At 38.3% G+C, this 21,779-nt stretch overlaps 2 protein-coding genes across 3 annotated transcripts in view; both read left to right on the top strand.

Moving 5' to 3' along the window:
• Nucleotides 1-6,434, top strand: part of LOC127658711 (mitogen-activated protein kinase kinase kinase 20-like) — a 50,702-nt gene extending 44,268 nt beyond the window's left edge. For both annotated transcript variants that reach the window (XM_052148150.1, XM_052148152.1), the window contains 3 exons: nt 1,656-1,730; nt 3,577-3,727; nt 4,496-6,434. In XM_052148150.1, the coding sequence (XP_052004110.1) occupies nt 1,656-1,730; nt 3,577-3,727; nt 4,496-5,184 (915 nt within the window). In that variant the 3' untranslated portion in view covers nt 5,185-6,434. The remainder of the gene's footprint in view (nt 1-1,655; nt 1,731-3,576; nt 3,728-4,495) is intronic.
• Nucleotides 6,435-6,819: 385 nt separating this feature from the next.
• Nucleotides 6,820-12,338, top strand: LOC127658721 (cell division cycle-associated protein 7-like). Its single transcript, XM_052148174.1, has 10 exons — nt 6,820-6,917; nt 7,661-7,792; nt 8,014-8,136; nt 8,237-8,440; nt 10,120-10,197; nt 10,285-10,470; nt 10,612-10,746; nt 10,961-11,110; nt 11,341-11,477; nt 11,967-12,338. Exons 1-10 carry the CDS (start codon nt 6,906-6,908, stop codon nt 11,995-11,997), a joined length of 1,188 nt encoding a protein of 395 aa, XP_052004134.1. The 5' UTR covers nt 6,820-6,905; the 3' UTR covers nt 11,998-12,338.
• The last annotated feature ends 9,441 nt before the right edge of the window (nt 12,339-21,779 follow it).

Genomic DNA, 21,779 nt, shown 5'->3' with positions numbered 1-21,779 from the left:
ATGGATGCTATCAGCCTGTGGCACTGCTGAGGTGTTATGGAAGACCAAGATGCTTCAATAGCGGCCTTCAGCTCTTCTGCATTGTTTGGTCTCATGTCTCTCATCTTTCTCTTGGCAATGCCCCATAGATTCTCTATGGGGTTCAAGTCAGGCGAGTTTGCTGGCCAATCAAGCGCAGTAATACCATGGTCATTGAACCAGGTTTTGGTACTTTTGGCAGTGTGGGCAGGTGCCAAGTCCTGCTGGAAAATGAAGTCAGCATCTCCATAAAGCTTGTCTGCTGAAGGAAGCATGAAGTGCTCTAAAATGTCCCGTTAGACGGCTGCGTTGACTCTGGACTTAATAAAGCACAGTGGACCAACACCAGCCGATGACATGGCTCCCCAAACCAACACAGACTGTGGAAACTTCACACTGGACTTCAAGCATCTTGGATTGTGTGCCTCTCCATTCTTCCTCCAGACTCTGCGACCTTGGTTTCCAAATGAGATGCAAAATTTGCTCTCATCAGAAAAGAGGACTTTGGACCACTGAGCAACAGACCAGTTCTTTTTTTCTTTAGCCCAGGTAAGACGTTTGACATTTGAAGCCCATGTCCAGGACCCGTCTGTGTGTGGTGGCTCTTGATGCAGTAACTCCAGCCTCAGTCCACTCCTTGTGAAGCTCCCCACACATTTGAATGGCCTTTTCCTGACAATCCTCTCCAGGCTACGGTCATCCCTACTGCTTGTGCACCTTTTTCTTCCACACTTTTCCCTTCCACTTAACTTTCTATTAATGTGCTTTGATACAGCACTTTGAGAACATCCAACTTCTTTTGCAATTACCTTTTGAGGCTTTCCCTCCTTGTGGAGGGTGTCAATGATGGTTTTCTGCACAACTGTCAGGTCAGCAGTCTTCCCCATGATTGTGAATTCAACTGAACCAGACTGAGAGACCATTTAAAGGCTCAGGAACCCTTTGCAGGTGTTTAGCTGATTAGAGTGTGACACTTTGAGCCTACAATACTGAACCTTTTCACAATATTCTAATTTTCTGAGATTCTGAATTTGGGGTTTTCATAAGCTGTAAGCCATAATCATCAAAATTATATCAAATAAAGGCTTGAAATATCTTACTTTGCTTGTAATGAGTCTATATAATATATTAGTTTCACCTTTTAAGTTGAATTACTGAAATTAATGAACTTTTGCACGATATTCTAATTTTTCGAGTTTCACCTGTATTTGAAGAATGCAGGAGATGAGACATTAATTCAGTTAATGTTGTTTAGCTGATATGATTGTGTCATAAAGCTGTTTATGCCTCACAACCCCAGTGGAAAACCAGTTTAAGCTGGAACATGGCAGCTGGATTAAGCTGGTCATTAGCTGGTCATAAGCTGGTTGACCAGCTACCATCTTCCAAAAACCAGCTTGAGCAGCTTGGTCTCCCAGCTTGGACCAGCTAATGACATGCTTAGACCAGCTCATGACCAGCTTCAACTAGTTTATTATAATCCAGCTACCATGTTCCAAAACACAGCTACCAACTTAAGCTGTTTTTACACCAGGGTTAACTGATGTTTACTCCACCAATACAAGTTTTAAAAGTGTCATGAGTAGAGAGAACTTTGAGTATGTTGTAGTACTGATGTGCTTTACTGTTTTTATCAGCCTCCGTTTGTGATGGATAAATGGATAGTCGGAATATCAGGCACACAAACCGTTGACTGCATAGTGAACTATGAGGTATGTACCTGTTTTTTTGTTTGTTTGTATGTTTTTATGAATTCTTGTTGACTTAAAGTCACCATTAGATACAAATCTTTAAATATGACCTATTTACTTTCTTAAAAAAACATAAACAATTCATGAGTTAAGTCAAGTCATTTTTTGCATAGCGTTTTCACAACACACGTTTCTAAACAGCTTTACAGAAAATCATGCATTAACAGAAAATGAAACTGTAATATCTATTAAATATTAGTCATCATTGTGTAGTTTGATTAAATATCAATATAAAGTGCTTAGATTAAATATTAGCTGCATCTGGGAGAAAACTTTCCGTGCTTTCTTTGTCTTTTCTGACTTTTGTGCTTTAATGTCATGCATGTCGTAATGAAATCAGAGACCCTCCCCTCCAAATCTGAGTGCAAGTGGTCACAAGAGACACATTTAAGCGACCAGGTGTAAACAGCGATGTGTCTCGTCTTAACACTTGTGATTGGATTACCCAAGACGCATCTGTTGTTTATTGCAAAATAATCCGATATGTGCCAATAAATTTGTAGTTTATGGGTGAAGTGACTTGAGAGTGGGCGGTCACTCTGAGGAAAATTTTATGGGCTTCGTTGGCCATGGTTCTCTGATTGGTGAACCACTCTCTGCTGGATCATGGGTAATGTAGTTGTTTGGCAGTAATTCCGCTATCAAACACGCTATTTAAACAACAAAGTTGAAATAATGCAGACGGATGACTTTAACTGAAGCAAATACTATCGATGAAAAACCTCTGAGCTCACGGTATGTTATCATTGAAAATCAAATTGTCTATTTAAAAATTGAATGGGATTTTTACTTCCTGAACCAGACTGTTGCGCTCTATTCACTTCCTGAGTAGAAATCCTTCAAAACCTTTTTATGATATATGTCAATATAACTTTGTAAATTCGACTGTTTATGATTTAAATCAAGATACACGTAATGGTATATAACTAAAGCTATAGATCATGACATATTTTTTTTTTTCATTCTGTGTTCAGTTAGCGTACATTTTGCAAGATATCGGCTACAGAACAGAGAACATTATGAGGGAACAGCTGCCAATGACATTTCTGTGCAGTCTAAGTACATATACAGTGTTTATATACAGTATAAATTGATGACGACACCAGAATGCCGTGGTGAGATGCTGGAACACTGTTCCGGACAGTTCCACCCCAATTTAACCCCCGCCTACATTCCTCAAGAGTAAGATCCACCAATCAGAGAATCGCAAACAAATAGCACATAATGAGCCCGGCAGCAACCGGCCACTCCCATGACACACAGTTAATGACGTAATCGAGTCGGTCTCCCTACGCTCTCAAACTACGTATCTATATATTTGCATTAATATGAATATTTTGCTATAAAATAAAACATATGTTGTTTCTATACCTCTAATCATCAACTGTAAATCAATAGATTTTTTTCCCTTAGTTTATAATTATAATTACGTCATTTGCAATGCTTCTTTTTCTTTTTGTCCAATATTTAAATACTTTTTTGCTTTAAATGTTGTGATTCACCTCAGAGCTATTTGGTTTGTTCATGGCTTTTATGAAGGATTTTATGAAATCGCTTTGGAAAATGTACCAAATGGACTTTTGCGCTCCATATAAAGTCTACTTTTCATGATCTAATCAATTTGATGGATGGAATCTAGTCCCAGCCTAATTTTTGTTTCATTTAGAAATATCAATGTGGTATATGTTCTAGCCAATTAGAAAACATAATTTTGAAACCTGCCATGGACGATGAAGGGAAGGTTTTGTGCTGTAATACATGAGGCATTTACATCACTGTTTTCACCATCTTCTTGGTTTCCTGACAGAGTAATGTGAGATCACCTAAGTGCACGAGGCATGTGCACACACTGCAGTGGAGTCCAGACAGTGGGAGGGATGTGATCAAACCTGTAGAGTTGGCCATTGAGACGGCACTGACTATCAGAGAAGCTTACAACAGAAGCAGGTCCAACTCAGGTAAAACTCTGATGATTAGGGATTGTTTGGAGACAGACTGAAATGTGATTTATTGTAGGGTTTTCTTATTTTATTTGAATTTTTTTGTAGTTAATGAAATGTTATGGAATAGGGCTGGGCGTTATGGCGATATATGTTATGGCGACAGTTTAAAGTGTCAACCGGCTCAGTTACAACTGGATTGCTGAAATGCCACAGGCCGACTGTATGTAAAACACAAAATCATTGGCCTATATAAAACATAACATCAAAACTAAACGAAGCAGAAGAATCAAACAAACATATCGGCAACAACACCCATTAAAACAAATGGAGCATGCACGCTAGTATTTTTGACTATATATTACATATTACATTTAGGCTGCTTCAAAATTACAAATATTTAAAAAGAAGGATTAGAGTGATCTGTAAGTAATATACAGTAATTCCAGAGTTTGGAGAAGTATGTTGATAGCACCTGCTGGTGGAATCCCCAAACTGCAAATACTGTACACAGACTGATTATAGACATGTTTCTTAAACACAATTACTTACAGTATTTCTGACAAAAACAGCAAATTAGGCCTTGCGCCATATTATTTACATGGACCTCTCATATATTTTTGTGAATACATACTGTTTGGGCACTTACTTTTGTGAAAATTGGATCAAATTAAGGACACGGCCGTAGATGCCCTGCATCTAAACATGAGAATGAAAGTAGGGCCCTATATGTATCATTGGTTTGCCCTCTTTTTCATGCTTATATTATTTGTGTTTCTCTAACAGGTGTTGATCCCAGATGGATTTACAGTCTGAGAATGAAGCAGATGATAGAGCAGGCCACCCAGGAGCCCGCAAGTCGGCCTGAAAACATGACCCTCCCCCAGTTTCTGTCTGTCCTTGGGAGCCAATCATCTTACGCCGCTGCTGTGAGGAGATCACCCAATCGCAGCCCTCTCTCTCCATGGACAGACTCACGGAGCTCCTCCCCCACGCTCTCAGTCAAACTCTCCACAATACATCTGGGGTCAAAGGGCAGCAGCCCATCCAGCACAACATCAGAGAGCACCTCAGAGCGCGAGCGCCCACCTAGTGCAGGAGCTAAACATAACTACAACAGTAAAAGCTACTATGACCACACATTTATAATCACTGGAGGAAGAAGAGGAGAAGCCAGGAGATTTAATCAGATGACGCAGAAAGGGTCCAGAGGCTTTCAACAAACCGGACGACCACGTAACAGCCAGTCATATGTAACGCCATCTTACCACCAGCGGCCAATACCAGGAATGTCAATGGTGACTGAAGGGCCAAAGCAGAAAGGGGCATCTGAAGAGGGTGGAGCCAGTGATGGGGAGTGGATTAAAGTAGAAAAAAAGAAATCTAATAAACAGGATCATAAACACCATGAAGTGAGGCCGGCCAGAGGTCGTCCAAGGAGAGGAGGGAGAGGTGGTGGGCGTGGCCGAAGTTGAACATTTACAAAGTGTGTTCATTTGTAGGGGGTTGAAAGTGATGCAAGGCTGTGGTAGGAATAGCTTGGAGAGTTACCAAGAGGACCTTGTCAATATTATGTTCTTTAGGCATAAAAACCCTAGTTTTTCCAAAGTGATTGTAAAGGGCTTTTCACACTGCGCTTAACCCAGGGTTATCTGCATTCTAAACCACGCTTTTAACCCCAGGTAAAGCAAAGTTTCGCAATTTTGAAAGGGGGTTAGCACCGCTTTTTACCCAGGGTTATGAAATCCTGCTCTGGAGCATGGTTATCCCCTTATTTGCGGAGTTAACCTCCCGTTGCGGTGCCAAAGGTATACAGTGTTAAATAGACAACCAATCAAATAAAGCCAAAATACTTACCTTCTTAAATATTCATGTACTTTGTACCATTGCTGAAACGTTCACGTGCTCTTTACACATTCTCTGTCACAGTGGTGGCAAGTGCGATAACTGACATGATGACATGAGACAGTATTCTGTGTTTTTGTGGCATATTTCAGAAGACGAAATACAAACAGAACTGATTTGCCTTGCAACTTTCCAATAGAAGAGAGCACCTGTCGCAAGGTGTACTCGTCCAATCATTGTTATCGACACCACAAATATGCAAATAAGAACATTAAACTGGGGTTTACGAATGAACAGTGTGAAACATTGGAACATGAATATCCAGGATTAATTATTAAACCAGGGTAAAGTATGAACAGTGTGAAACATGAAACAGGATAACCCAGGATTCAATTTACCTGGTGTTTAGAATAACTCAGGGGTAACGATTTCAGGTGTGAAAAGCCCTAAAATATACTGTAAAGACACTTTAATGAAAGCATCTTCTAATATGACAAGAATGTCCGTAAGAACAGTTAAAAGTTTAACATGAAATTGGATACACTAATCTAAAATGTAATACATTTTTTAGAAAAAAGGCTTCAATATTCTCATATTGAAATATCTACAAGTGTATACTACTCTCAGGGCTTAAATTTAATTTGCTTTTTGATAATTTATTAATCATTTTATGAGATTGGTTTTCAAAATATGCTGAATGTTTTATGATAATTATAATCATCATGGGCCGTTTCTAGCTGTGTCATTAATGTCTGCCTGCAAACAAATGTGGTTATATCAGAGGGGATTGTTTCATTTATATGCTATTCTTTCAGATGTATTTATTATTATATTGGATACATTTTGTCGATTCATAAAATGTTAATAAAAGTTAACTTTGAAGAAACACGTGTCTGTTTTATCAAAGGAGTTCAATCATAAAAGTATTTCGCGCTGTTTATGCGTCCTTTTGTAAACAAGCTCAGAGGTTTGGCGCCACTGCTAAACATCCTGAAAGCTAATGCAATGTCAAATAAACAATTTCATTCGCCCTCATACATAAATTTTCTATTAGCATTAGCATTAGAGCTCTATTAGCATTATATCACCAAGTACACATTTAACTAATAATATATCGGATAACACCGTCCCAGAATCTTTAATCTAATAGACTGTGTTAATTTATTAACTTTACACAACTTTCAGGACTCGGCTTTGGCGCTGAAGAGAGCCACGCCTCTTTAAAAATTACCCGCGAACTTTCTGACGAAACTTCCCGCGCGTTGCTGGACGGAGACAGACAGAGACACACTCAGTCATACACGCTTTATCTCAACACACGTTCAACTTCAAGTAAACTACAAACAACGCAATGCGTTCTAAGGTAAAGTGCAATATATATACTTATATCCCACGCAAGCTGTATTGTTTAAGGGTTGTCTTGTATTTTGGATTGAATTAATGGATTCTGTGTGAATCATTAATCAGTGTAAAGAGCTGTAAGATGTAGTTTCATTACTCTTTAGGTTCTCGTCGTATGTCCGTGTTTTTTTTTTTTTTTTTTTTGTTTGTTTTGTTTTTTGGACAGGTTATGGGTTTTTCTGTGTATCGAGGGCATAGTTGTTTTCAAGAGTTGTTTGTTGTAGAGTTTAAAGGTGTAAATCGCGGGTGGGGCAGGGACAATCACAACTTCAAGAAAACAAACAAACTGAAAGAAGAGAAATTCTCTACCGGCAATGTGTAATACAACTTAACTGAAATATAATATTGCATGTATTCTGAAAATAGATTTGCATTTAACACGGTAACACTTTTTAAAGTGTTTAATTTTTCAGTCAGCATCGTTGCATATAAAGTAAACTGGTTTTGTGTCATGTTGACCAGCAGATATGATTCTGATTTTAACTGTGTTCAGAAAAGAGACTATAGCTGTATTCACACCCACCAGACATACCAAGTGCAAACAGAGTCTTGCCTGCACTGGCAAGCAAGTCGAAACCGCAGATCTGGACTTGCTGATCTCTGCTTGAAGGCAAAACTGATCTAAGCTGGTTTTGGGGTCATTTCTGGACCATTAATACCATTGTCTTTTATAGTGACTCATAATCTTGTCCTCTTCTCCTACAGAGGCAGCAGGCATCTCCCACCTCCACCAGAATGAACTTGCGCAGTTACAGGAGCACTGCTGTGGTTCCTATGGAAACCTCTTCTTCAGATGACAGCTGTGACAGTTTTGGATCAGATGGTTTTGGGAACTTGGTACGATATGCACTTTCTTTTGTGCAGTTTTGCTTTTGTTACCCAAAAGATAAAGGCTAAGTCAATTTTCTGTACCTTTTACCTTTGGTACACGTGTGTTTGTGTGAAGCATCCATCCAATCAATATTCTCATCCATGTATACATACTTGCATATATGCACATCAGCCTGCCATTTCCATCCATCAATCCATAAATTGGTGGTGTTTCTTTTTTTATGTAGAAGAGACCACTGAGACCGACAAGAAGATCTGCTCCAAGTGAGAAAGTGTTTAGCATCCCACCTGTGACTGAGGAGGCGTGCAGCGGATTTGTCAATAACCTGAATGATGACTTGACTGACATGGTTTGTAACCACAGTGAATACACCAGGAAGTCTCTGCACGTGTATCGTAATGGCTTATTAACGGTGGCATTCATTCAAATAATCGTGTCTCTTCTTTCAGAATATGGACTCTGACACGGAGACCTGTTCACCTCCCAGGAAAACTCGCAGATCGTTCACGCTTCGGGTAGCCATGAAGTTCCCGAACAAACGAGCCAGTCCGTCAAAGCCTGCAGCACCCAAGCCCAAGGAGCCAGAGTCTGACTCTGAGAGCGAGAACTTCATGCTGAAGAGAGCACTGAATATTAAAGAGAACAAGGCTATGGTGAGGATGTGCACTTCCAACATGTATTAGTAGGGGTGAGCGGTTTGACCAAATTTGAGTAATGAGTAATTTTATATTTTATTATTAAACTCTGAAGGATGTAACCAAAATTCCATTTGAATTCTATATTAAAGGTGCACTCAGTAAATGTGTCATCTTGTACTTGCACTGACACCTAGTGGTTTGGATGCAGCATAATTTAAAATTAAAAGTTTTCAGATGTCATTGTAGAAATTTACTATTCACAGTCAGCCATGATTAATTTAATCCAAGAGTGAAGTGTCCAATAACAAGTCTGTTACTGAGATTTAAGCAAGCAGTATTCAGCTGGTCATGTGATTCTAAAATGGTAGCCCCCATGAAGGCACACCTCCCCCATGTAGAATAAAACATTAGTTATAATGTTACTGATATGACTACAGTCCTCCTCATTTGAGTGCTCATGATTTTATAAATGTTTCAAAATTACAGTTAATTTCTTTGAGTAAAACTTTTTTTAATGTGGAAAATATTACTGGTTACACTTTTAAAGCAGCAAGATGAGCCGTGTCTCAGCAACCGTAAACTAAGAACTACATGCCAAAAGAAACAAACACCCCATTCAGTTCTTTTGTGTGATTTTGATTCTGATTAATTTGGGTACATTTTTTATTTATATATATATATATATATATATATATTAGTAACATGCTATAGTTCTTATTCTATTAGTAGTTATACATATTACGGCATACATTATTAATTTTTTTAGCATAAATTCTCAATCTTGAGAATATATTTATGCTTATCATTCTGTATTTATGAATAGATTAAATTGAAGTATTTGACATAAATGGATGAGGCACAGTTTGTTTTAAATGGTTAGAGAAAAGGAAAAATCCACCTCAAAATCAAATGCAGGGGGCAAATATTAGCCCCTTGATGTAAGTTAATTTCTTACACTTATGAAAGCAATTTGACGCTTTTCAATACCAATTTCATTACTGCAAAAAAAATACTAATTTGATTTAAGCGTTTTGAGTTATCAAGAAATAATTCAAGATGAGTAAATGGTCAATAAAGAACAAAGAAACAAATTGCAAGTGACAAGCAAAAGAAAAAACATACATCAAGGATACAAATGAAGGAAACTGTCTCTTTCTGAATGTTTAGTTGAATATTAGATATGGCTTTTAAAAACTAAATGCACAAAGTAATGTAAGAAAGCTACTTAAATTATTGGTCATTACTGTATGATTATAAATTAATACTTTTTTTTTTTTTAAGCTACTTAAGTTTTCCAGTCAAGAGCAGCATCCAATTGTCTTGTTTTCTTTTTTTATATTTATTATTTTAACATAATTCTAGACCGCAGGTCTATTAGGATACATTTACTCTGATATTTTGATACAAATCTGCTTTTTTGGCTGTTTATGTTCACTTTAGACATCGATGACATTTAACTTTCAGTAACTCACCATTGGCATTTTCACAATTTTGATATCCGCTTTATCGCAACTCCGTAAGTGCTCTTGAGCACACATTTTAACAGTCGCAAGGTATGTACCTTCATAGGCCCGGTCCACATTTTGTATTTACTAATAATAATCAAATGCAATTTGAATTAAAGTCTGTCAGTTTTGCTAGGGGATTGAATTTAGTTCCAGTTTTATTAACCGGTGTTCTTCATTTCCTTTTAGCTTGCTAAACTAATGGCTGAGCTAGATAAAGTTCCTGGACTCATTCCGAGGAGGGCATCTTTGTCTCAGGGCAACACGGTAAGGTTTCAGGACTGGTCTTTTCCGCTATGTTTTCCTCTTTCTTTTAACCCTCAGAATATAATCATGTATTGTGTGTGTGTACAGCCTCGTCGTGCTCCACGCCAATCAATGGAACCCAGTGCAACTCGCCGAAGAAACCCAGAAAGGACATCTCGCCCTCACACGCGTTCGCGCTCACTGGTGGATGGCCCACCATCCCCCACTCCTGAGGAGGAACTCGAAGACAAGTTCAGCCTGGTCCGCAGACCTGATGATGATGACGAAGAGGAGGTGAGGGAAAAACATGCTAATTAAAGGGATATTTCCGAGTTCAATACAAGTGAAACTTAATCGACAGCATGTGTGGCAAAATGTCCTTTGCATTAAAGTGAATTTGTCCGTATTGAGTGTTTCTTTGGTGTGTTTAAGCAGAGAGAGCCACGTCGCCGCAGCTACCACAGCTCTCTGACGATTCCTCATGTTGTGCGGCCTGTGGAGGAGATCACTCAGGCTGAGCTGGACAATGTTTGTGTCAACGTCAGAGAGAAGGTTTACAACCGTGCCACTGTGAGTCTCCTTTAGATGCATCAAATCACTTAACCAATTCATTTTGTGACCTTGTGATTGGGTCACCTGAGCTATATTTTAATACACTTGCCTAGACATCCACTGCTGCATGTAGAGTTACAGAAGGCGATGAAATGGGCCTTTTTCATTTCGCAGCTTGTTTTAGAACATGTAAACTCTATATGACAATGTGGGATTTGCTTTTTTTCATCAGGGTTCCACTTGCCATCAGTGTCGTCAGAAGACCGTTGATACGAAGACTAACTGCCGTAACCCTGAATGTGTGGGTGTGCGAGGACAGTTCTGCGGGCCTTGTCTCCGAAATCGCTATGGAGAAGAGGTCCATGATGCCCTCTTGAACCCGGTCAGTCATGTTCAGCATTGGTTTCTTCAGTACCACTGACTGTAAAAAGTTTAAGCCTTTTAAAATTACTTTCAATATGGTGGAACATTGGCTGGTCTTAAAAAGCCCTCAAGTCTTAGCAATTTCTTTGTACCAAACAGTATTGTATTTCTATAAACTGTTAAAGACTTTTAAGCCATGATGAAGCTTGTTGCTGAGTATTTTTTCCCTCCCTCTCTTCTGTCTACAAGGAGTGGTATTGCCCACCATGCAGGGGTATCTGTAACTGCAGCTTCTGTCGTGCCAGAGAGGGGCGCTGTGCTACAGGCGTGCTCGTGTATCTGGCCAAGTACCACGGCTATGACAATGTGCACTCTTATCTGAAAAGGTACGTTTATTTTTAGCAGTTATTATTGCTCAGTTTTATTGTAACATTCGAATGAGCTGCCTACTTAAATGCACCGTCCACACTCGATGACGAAAAACCCTTTGAGCATGCATGTGCCTGTCTAGCTACAACTCTCCCCTTGCAGTTACATTCTCTCTTCCTTCTCACGCCACAAAAATCCTGTAACTAATTGAGCCATTACAGCTGCCCGAGTCTTACTCAGTTTTTATGCGATTGGAGAAAGGTGCCATACGTTGTTCCTGGTAGGGTACTCCACCTTACAGGCTCCATAAAGTTAAGATTAGGGTGGAGGTGGGGTTAGTGCATAAAAATAAATAAATAAAAACTTGCTTAGCTGGCCCTTTGGTAGCTTAGGGGCATTTACCGGCCGCTTATACTGCTTATAGCTAGAAACAATCCTCATGCGAGTTCTTTTTGGGTTAATCTGCTAAAATGCTGAATTTTAACTTCTGTTCTCTTTCTCCATAGTTTGAAGAAAGAACTGGAGGAAAGTGAATAAAATGGATGACTGTTTTCAACCTGAATACAACCATAACTGATGATGTTCTTAAGTCTCTTTTTTTAAATGTTTTGAATGGTTCATAGAGCTTCTAAAACCCCCTATGTTTTTCATTTGAGAAGACAGTTGGGAATTGTCTACATGTGTCTTTACATTTTGCATTGTTTTAAATGTATAAGCTGATTGTTTTTAAAGGGAAGAGTGTTTTTATCTCTACTGTATTGGTTACTTGTTAAATTTTTTTGGCTGCAGTACTTGTTCTTTACTGCTTTTCCATGAGTTTTCCAAGCTTTGATGCGGTTTAATTGCCCAGTGTACTGCTCTTGTACTTGAATAAAACTTGTGCCTTTTTAAAATGATGTTCTTATGTGTCAGTGATGAAAAAGGATTTCCAATATAAATTATGAATACATTGGAAAAAAATAGCTTTAGCATGTGCAAAGTTCTTGTTGGTTTCATATCTTTTAGAACAAATTTAACAAGTCTTGATTATTGAAGTGTCAAATGGTGTACTATTTCACAGTGGTTCTCAATCAGTTCTCAAGTTGGGGGGTCTTTGGCAAACCACCAAGGGCTGCTCAAGATAACTTTAAAATAATATAAAACAAGTTAATAACAGGGTTTCTGCAGGTCTGAATAGACTCTAAATTGACCTTTTATCAAATTAAGGCCTTAAAAAGGTTGAAACAAGTCTTACATTTATACAGTCATGCTAATAAATGTTGCATGAGGAATTGGTTTCTTGTAGCATTAAAATTGTTTTGACGTAAAGATTATTTTCAGGTCGTAACTAGCCTTCGAATGTGTTTGGGGTTTCTTGGACACTCTAGTGCCACCACCAGTTAAAAAAAAAATCACTTTTCTTTTACACATATATTTTGAGCTTTGTTTTTGAAAAAATGTTTTTGCGTGGAATTACGATAATTCTTTTGATACAAATGGACCGCTTAAACTAAAACTCTGCCAATTACAGTGGCAGCCATCTTGGGATTATGATGTTTATAGCTTATTCACTACTATTCCTTCAAACTTTGCCCGATTTGCCTAAACAGTGGTTCAAAATAATCTCTCCAGGCTCATCTGCATGGAATGAATGACACCAAATTTTTATTTTGTTGAATTGTCAACAGAAATGTAACTGCTGACAAAACAGGAACAGGAAAGTGAGTTTGGTGTCTATGGATTCTGTAGATCATGGGGATTTCATGGACATGTATCTTCATCAGTAGACATGGAACTATAAAGATCAAGATTAAAGCGCCAACTATATAATTTATTTTTCTCCATATGTGGCAACACCTCTAAACTCACCAGGGCATGATCTGAGACTAAAATGTTTCAGATTAAGCAATCAACAACAGATGAAATGAGGGACATTTTTGCTTCACTATGATCAAGGACTGAATCCATCAATAGATTAAAACCTTCTCCCAATGTTATATATCAAGATGTATAAAAAAAGCCCTGATTATCAACGTTAGATGCATACATATTAGTCAATATCAACCATTGCCCCTGAATTTCTGCTAAAACAATAATGACTCTTCCTAATTTATCTTTAACCTGTTTGAGACATTTGAATTGTAGATTCTTACTTGTCGATGTAATGACTCCCTTGCTCTTACTCGAGCCAACACTAAAGAAAACATGTCCACCCCATATCTTCCCAAATTTTTCAGCTTCCTGCAGGGAAATATAGTGTTACTTCAAGAAACGCATATCATATTTCTTAAGTTTAAGAAAATAAATAATCTTCCTTCTGTTTATGGGGTGCCCCAACCCATTCACATTCCACATGGAGAGAGATAATCCACAAATTTTAATATTTGGCATTTTGAAATATTAGAAAAAATAATTATTAAGACTGGATTCCAACATTAGTGTAACAGTCAAACCCAGAACCAAACAAACAGAAAAAAGAAAAACCTGCACATTAACCCCGTGCATGACAGCGCCAACTGGCGTTCATCCCTCTAAACTCAAACAGTCCATGCATGCCTACATGAGTCCCCGTGACAACCTTGCTGTCGGATTGCTCAAGTCCAGTGATTTTATAAAAATGTTGTGTGGAATAACAGAAATTACATAACAGAAAATAATCTGTAAAACAAACTCCAGCCTCTAGGCGGAACCAGCACACACAAAGAAGAGAAAAAAAAGTTCAGTTTCCTCGGACAGTCAAACAAATGCTCAGTGAGCCAGCCGTTCATGAGTGCATCTGATGACCTAATCCTTCCAATGACCAGCAAAAAATACTCCACAAAACAAATGCCAGCCAATAGGAGGCATTAGCACAAAGAATGAGCAGATTCATCCACAACTGTCCCGAAGGAGTGTTATTCTACAAAACAAGCTCCAGCCACTAGGCGGAACTAGCAAAAAAAGAAACAAGGAAGGTTCCCAGCTTCCTCGGAGGGTCAAGTGTATGTTCAGTGAGACAAGCTCACTTGGGGGCAATGTGAGAAACACACCATGACACTATCCTTAGTCCATTGATTTTAAGAAAGATGTCACTTAATGTATTTTAAATAATAAATATTTTACAGCCAACCTTAGTATCTATTCTCAATTTGGCCAGAAACATCAGTGCAAAAATCAATCCTCAGTCGATGCAAGAGTTTCTTGAAGGAGTGTTACTACACAAAACATGAACAAAATGGTGCCCAGCTTCCTCAGGCAGTCAAGTGTATGTTCAGCAAGTCAAGCTCACTTAGGGTCCACGTGAGGAACACCAAATAGCTTGCTCATCCCATTGTCTCTATGAAAGACAATGCATGTTGTGGGCATGTAAATATTTTGCGGCCATCCTTAGTATCTATTCTCAATTTGGCCGTAAACATCAGTGCAAAAGCGATCTTCAGTTGATGTAAGAGTTTCTTGTATTCGATCATGTTTCTCTCTTGTCGAATTTGCAAAGTCTGGGAACAAGAAAATGCTGTGGTTCTTACAACAAAGCTTTCCTTTGCTCCTCGCCTCACGCAACACAAGATCTTTATTGGATAATCTAGAAATTTGGCCAGAATAGCTCGGGGTCTGTCTCCCTCAGACGATCTGCTGTGAGCTTACTCGATTTCCAGCTTATGACATGTTATGTTGAGCAGAAGAGCTTGTATAGGAATTTCACCATATCTCTGCCTTCCTCATGCTCAGCAATTCCAACAATTCGGACGTTGTTTCTTCAATTACGATTCTCAAGGTCTTCCAGCTTTCCCGAAATGCTTTCCAAGTCTATATTGGTCACTAGCGCATTAGCAGCTAATTTCCTCTCCGATGACTCAAGATAATCAATCTGTTTCTCAATATCCGACATTCTTGTAACCAACCCAGAGAATGTCACCAAGTGATCAGTCGACATATTACCACAAGATCCTCCAAGTCCGCCACAACTTTCACCAGCATCACAGACATGAATCCAAACCGAGTCCCAGGTCTGCGATTTTTTGCAACTTTGTAGTGTTACCATACAGAATATATGACTGTTCTTAAGCATCCTTTCCTTTTTTTGGTCTTAAAAAGGTCTTTAAAAAGACTTTAGTGTCATAAACCTGCAGAAACCCTGAATAAGCTCTTCCATATTTTACATATTTCTAACTTACATATTTCTTATTTTATTTCAGCAACTTCCTAAACTGTTTTTATTGAACACAATTCTTGAATCTTTAGGAATCACAGTCTCATTATTTTAATCTATTGACATTCCTAGTTTTTGTTAATAGTATCTGATAAGCAGTTATTATTGAGGAACTTCATGAGAGTCTACAGGGGTCCTTAACATCATTTCCTGGGTTCTGGTTTGCTCGTCACTTGACAACAAAATGGCTTCCTGCATGTTGGTTACAGCACATTTTGATTTGGCAACAAAATTCAACAACTGATTCACACTTACTGTGTAAGATCATGCTGAACAACTTAAAAGGTTCCATTTCAAGAATTTTTGCATGTTTTAAAATCAGGGTGTGATGCCGTTCACTCGTACGTTGAAAACACCACATCATGAGCATCACGCACGCTGTGTGTGTGTGTATGTGTGTTGTAAATGACAGTGAGCAGAGTGTTCTGAAGCATGCTATATTTATTTTAATGAATTAATAGCTTTCTGGGGTTTAATAATCAAACTGGGCTGTGTGAAACTACAGTCAGAATCACACAGAAATGGCAAAGTAAAAGCATAATGCAAATAATCCAATATAATGCTGAAAACCTTTATGAAAATTATTTTATTTTCATTTGATTTTTTTTCTCCCCTTTTTCACCCCAATTTGGAATGCCCAATTCCCAATGTGCTCCAAGTCCTCGAGGTGGCGTAGTGACTCGCCTCAATCTGGGTGGCGGAGGACGAATCTCAGTTGCCTCAGCATCTGAAACGTCAATTCACACATCATATCACGTGGCTTGTTGAGCAGCGTTACCATGGAGACATAGCGGCTGTCTCGTTTGGAAGGATACATCCTCCGGTGGTTGCATTTGTTGGCTGCATATGTCATCGAGGCTCGTTTCAGAAAAGCAAGTAGAACACTTAGAGTGCAGCCTTCCAATGCAACCTTCTTTCACGGGAATTCAGACGATGCATGTGGTGTATCCTTCGTGGGCACTCACAACCCACAATTCTTTGCTTCAACGGAAATATCTAAAATAAATTATGCCAATTTGCCCGAAAATATGATGTTCAAATGCAATGAATGTTAATTCCCAAGTTGAAGTACCTCAGTAAACAGATGCAGAGTATATAATATGTATAAATATATTAATATATAATTAAAATAAAGTATTAGACTAAAAGTATACCTTTAAAATCTATTTTCTTTTCTCTTTACATCATTATAACTCTCCTAAATTTGACCTCATACATTCCCTTCAAGAGGGACTTTGTTCCCTTCTCACTCAAAGCGCTCGCGCTTGTTATAGAGTGGTGTGCTGTCATAGCAACCATGTTACTTTATGTTTCCGTTTGTCCTACGAAGGCCATCTTGTTTAAACAAGACTTGATTAAAGCAGGACACTCGGTATACTGCAGCCTTCAAAGGATGCATCCTACCTAGCATGCAGCCTTCCAAACGAGACATAGCCAGCATGTGTGGAGGCTTCACGCTATTCTCTGTGGCATCCACGCACAACTCACCACACACCCCACCGAGTGCGGACCACATTATAGCGACCCACGAGGAGGTTACCCCATGTGACTCTACCCTCCCTAGCAACCGAGCCAATTTGGTTGCTTAGAAGATTCGAACTCGCAAATCCAGGGGTGGTAGTCAGTGTCAATACTCGCTGAGCAAACCAGACCCCATTTTCCTTTGATTAAAGTTTTAACAAATGTATATGTTTAGACATCATTTTAATGATGAAATTTAATTAAACTGTAGAATACAGTTTTTTTTTTTAAATAACCCTCCAATAACCACAATTTGATTGGCCTCTCGTGTGTTTTTGCTTAAATATTGTTGCACATTAAATATCCTGTAAATGTCATGGAAAACTGTGCCTAGAATAGAGTGGGATACCCAGTATCAGTGTAATAGTGTGCATATAAATGTACTAATTGAACTGTATGAATTTGAACATTGTAATGTATCTTTTAATAATATATATATATATATATATATATATATATATATATATATATATATATATATATATATATATTCTTTTTTTTTGAGATCCTCCTATCAGATCAAAACAGCCCATGCCAACACTTCATATTCCTTCAGTGAATCCACCTCAACTTCTAGTAGAAATCCATCAGAATGGAATATTGCCATTATTTGAACATGCCCTTAGCTCTTGCCCCTCTGTGCCCCTGTGGGTTAGGAGGGCAAAAGGAGGGGGATGGGGTGGGGGCTATTACCACAGTCCCTCAACCGGATCCCTGCAGAGGAGAGCGAAAGCGTTGTGATATACTGCAGTCTGCCCTTATCCCTCATTAGAGAGCAGCCACTAATGGTGTGGAAATAATTAGCAGACTCTAATGGGAAATCTTATACCTGTGAATCATTTTTCACTGTTAAAGCTCTTTCAGTTCCCTCAGCACACTTTTTCTTTCATTTTTCCATTCCTCTCATTCAGATGACAATGGACTTGCTGATTTCTGACAGAAAACCCCATTTTACATGATAAATTACATGGTGTACTACAGTTTTTGGACATGGCATTATGGTATGCTTTGAGTCAAATATCCATAGTCTGTTACAGTACTTTTTGGTTCGGTCCCCATTTAGCATCCTGAAGATAAGTATCTAAACCTTAAATGTTTGCCGACTTCCTCAGCACTAAGCTTCACTATCATTTAACTAGTGTAAGTCATGTGTAATGTTTTTCTGCTTGGGTCAATCTATGCTAATACTGTAAATGTCATGGTCCCTTACAACAACCCAGCAAACACAGAATGTTCCCCTAACGTTAGCATATGTTTTTTATTTATTTATTTCTAAGATTATATAACATTCTAGGATCTATTTTTTTAGAACCCAGAAAGTTGCAGGGAGGGTTGTGTGTCAACCTTAATATATAACTTCTACAGAGCATTCTTTAATGGTTATTTTTAGGTTTTATTTTTTATGACCATAAATTAACTTTCCCAGAAAGTTGCAGGGAGAATAAATGTTAAAATAATATTCTGCAGGGCTGTTTCTGAGCATGTGGGGGCCCTAAGCGAAATAGTACTTTTCTTTTTTCTTTGCTCCCGGCTTGTAGGTGTGCTTCATGATGACAAATAAATGCTTTGAACGTGCACGTGCCTCTTACATCTAGCAACAACTCTATCCTTAAAGTTACATTCTCCCTTCCATCTCTGGCCACAAGGCAGGGGCGGATCTAAGGGTGCCCAGGGGTGGCCGTGGCCACCATGGACCGAATTGTTTTTGTAAATTTTTTTTTTAAGTGGAACGTGTCTGTAGAACCGCAACTCACAGGAGGCTTAACATGAGTGCAAACCAAGGCTACCACACCTCTCCGTCCCGGGTGTCACTGTATCCACTCTCCTCCTTTTTGTATCCACTTTCGATGCGCACTCCCCCCTAAAAGTTGTTCTTTAACCCTAAAATATGTCAGTTATTAGCCAATGGCGAGTAAATATTCAGATTTCACTTGGCAGTTTTTGAGAATTATCTTTGGAGGGTGGGTTTTGTATTGAGGGGGCATGGCTAATTCAACGGCTCAGTCACGTGAAAGCTTCAGAACGCTAAAATCGCTTACAGCGGCCCTGTCCCAATACCCACACTTGTGGTCTTGGCCACTTAAAGTGTGTGTGCACACATCAGGAAGTGTTCAAGACTGTCCCATGTCTAAAACATGCCAAAGCTCAGTATTTTCTACAGCACAATACACTTCCAACAACCAGTAGTGTATTAATAAATGAAAAGATGGGTAAAATTTCCAGTTATTTATTATTTAATTAGGTTATAACAGTCACCGCTACAAACAATCATTTTTCAGCAGAGTTAAAATACAAAAACAGCCATTGCAACCAGCACCAACATCGTTAAGTCTACGAGTGTCCTAATGTACAATCAAAACTCATCCACACACACTCGGAAGTCTTCATGTCTACTTGCACACTAGTGGCCAAACACCGGAAATACGTAAGACAAGTGGGTAAGTAGACAAGATCAAAACCGCAAGCGGGGCTGTTGGGACAGGACCAGCATGTGCACTGTGCTCATTCAACCCTGGACACTTGCATGGAGCAGCCTTTGTATTAAAGCGACAGTACCAATTTAGTGCTTGTTATTCATGTCAATGTAAACTCAATGTTAATCACACAAGAGCATGTAAAACATTTAACAAAATGTAGTAATGTAGTAAGTGTAATACATTTGTAAATACATAGATATTTGTAAACACATCAAGGCACAATCATACATTATATAATACGTAAATCATACATAAATATTAAAGAATTGATCAAATAGGCTTATGCTGCATCTATGAAGGGCTTGGTTTAAAACAATTATGCATAGGGAGTGGCAGTAATACTACACTGAATATGAATAATACCAAGAAACTGACCATGTATTCAGATGATCCCATACCACATCCTTCACAATTTTAGCAATAAATGCTTTTTGATTTAATATTAATAAAAACTGTATATCCTTTCTTATATGCCGAGAACTTTCCAGACCCATGACTAATAAAAAATATAATTATTCGTATTGTTTTCCCCTGATTATTTATCTTTTTTATCTTATTTATGTATATGCCTGTGTTGGTTTATATGTATTTTACTTTATTTTAATTGGTTATAATTTTTTTATTCAGCTGTACTTGTCTTTATGACTCATTGATTGTATTCATACATTGTTAATGCTGTGTCATTTGTACATTTATATTGAACCTTCTGTTTTTCAATAAAAAATCCACAGATTTAGCACATTTCAGACTGTCCCTTTCCACACTCTCCACAGTATTAGCACATTTCAGCACAATGTGTGGACTTTCAGATCACCCCTTACCCACCATATGAAAATTTTCCATCTTATATCAATGTTAAATTAATGTTCTGGAACGATATACCAAATGGAGTGTTGCCAAAGGAAAAGGACAACTGGCTCTAACAAGGACAGAAAGAGATGTGGAAGGCCAGATGTACAACTAAACAAGAGGATAAGTACATCAGAGTCTCTAGTTTGAGAAATAGATGCCTCACATGTCCTCAGCTGACAGCTTCATTGAATTCTACCTGCTCAACACCAGTTTCATGTGCAACAGTAAAGAGAAGACTCAGGGGTGCATTATGGGAAGAATTGGCACTTTTTAAACAGAAAAAAATAAAAGATTAGAGTGGGAAAAGAAACACAGACATTGCACAACAGATAATTGGAAAAGAGTGTTATGGATCTTAACCCGATTGAGCATTTGTGGGATCAGCTAGACTGTAAGGTGTGTGAGATGTGACCGACAAGACAGCCACATCTATGGCAAGTGTTACAGGAAGTGTGGGGTGAAATGTCACCTGAGTATCTGGACAAACTGACAGCTAGAATGTCAAGGATCTGCAAAGCTGTGATTGCTGCACGTGGAGGATTTTTTGATGAGAAATCTTTAAAGTAGTTTAAGAAAAAAAGTTTTTCAAATTATAATAGTAATTTTTCACATTATTAATGTTCTGACTATACATTGTGATCAGTTGAATGCCACTTTGGTGAATACAAGTACCAATTTCTTTCCATAAGAGCAAAATTTGTACATTGTTCCAAACTTTTGGCCACCTGTGTATATTATACTTGTACTTATTGAGACACATTAAATAGTGTGGGTGTTTACAGATATTCAGTTACATATGTGAGGCATCAACTCATCAGCTAGGTTATGTTAATATTTAGCGATGAAAGAAGTGGAGTGAAGATTTGATTACATTTATATGACCAATTTTTAACTGTAGATATATATTTCTCCTTAATGACATGATCTCTTAAAAGAAGTAGCCATTGTGTACTTGAGATTTGGTCTTTACTTTCCAATTGAGTAATATTGTTTTCTTTGCGATAGCTAGAGATAGAAGCAGAGGTGTTGGATGTTTAGGAGGAGGGTTCACTTGAGATGTATCACCTAAAATGCATAATGATGGAAGCCTAGGGATATCTTATTGGTAACATCTTTCCAGAAGTGATCAACAGGTGGTCATGACCAGAGTGCATGAAGGTAAACGTCTGGTGTGTTGAGGCTGCAGTAGGTGCATCTATTTGAAGTTACTATAGTACCATTTTAAACATCTTGTGTTGTGTAATATGTGTTCTGTGTAGAGTTTTATACTGGATTAATTGGATGTTTATATTTGTACTTAT

The sequence above is a fragment of the Xyrauchen texanus genome, chromosome 18 (genome assembly GCF_025860055.1).
Source record: "Xyrauchen texanus isolate HMW12.3.18 chromosome 18, RBS_HiC_50CHRs, whole genome shotgun sequence".
Taxonomy (NCBI): domain Eukaryota; kingdom Metazoa; phylum Chordata; class Actinopteri; order Cypriniformes; family Catostomidae; genus Xyrauchen; species Xyrauchen texanus.
The sequence above is the reverse complement of the archived record's forward strand: the minus strand, read 5'-3'. Positions and strand labels throughout refer to the sequence as shown.

Bases quoted from the DNA above. Each gene is read 5' to 3' on its own strand.
- LOC127658721 (XM_052148174.1), top strand. The intron at 7,793-8,013 runs GTACGATATGCA...TTTTTTATGTAG, and splicing joins CAGATGGTTTTGGGAACTTG to AAGAGACCACTGAGACCGAC. The intron at 10,198-10,284 runs GTAAGGTTTCAG...GTGTGTGTACAG, and splicing joins CTTTGTCTCAGGGCAACACG to CCTCGTCGTGCTCCACGCCA.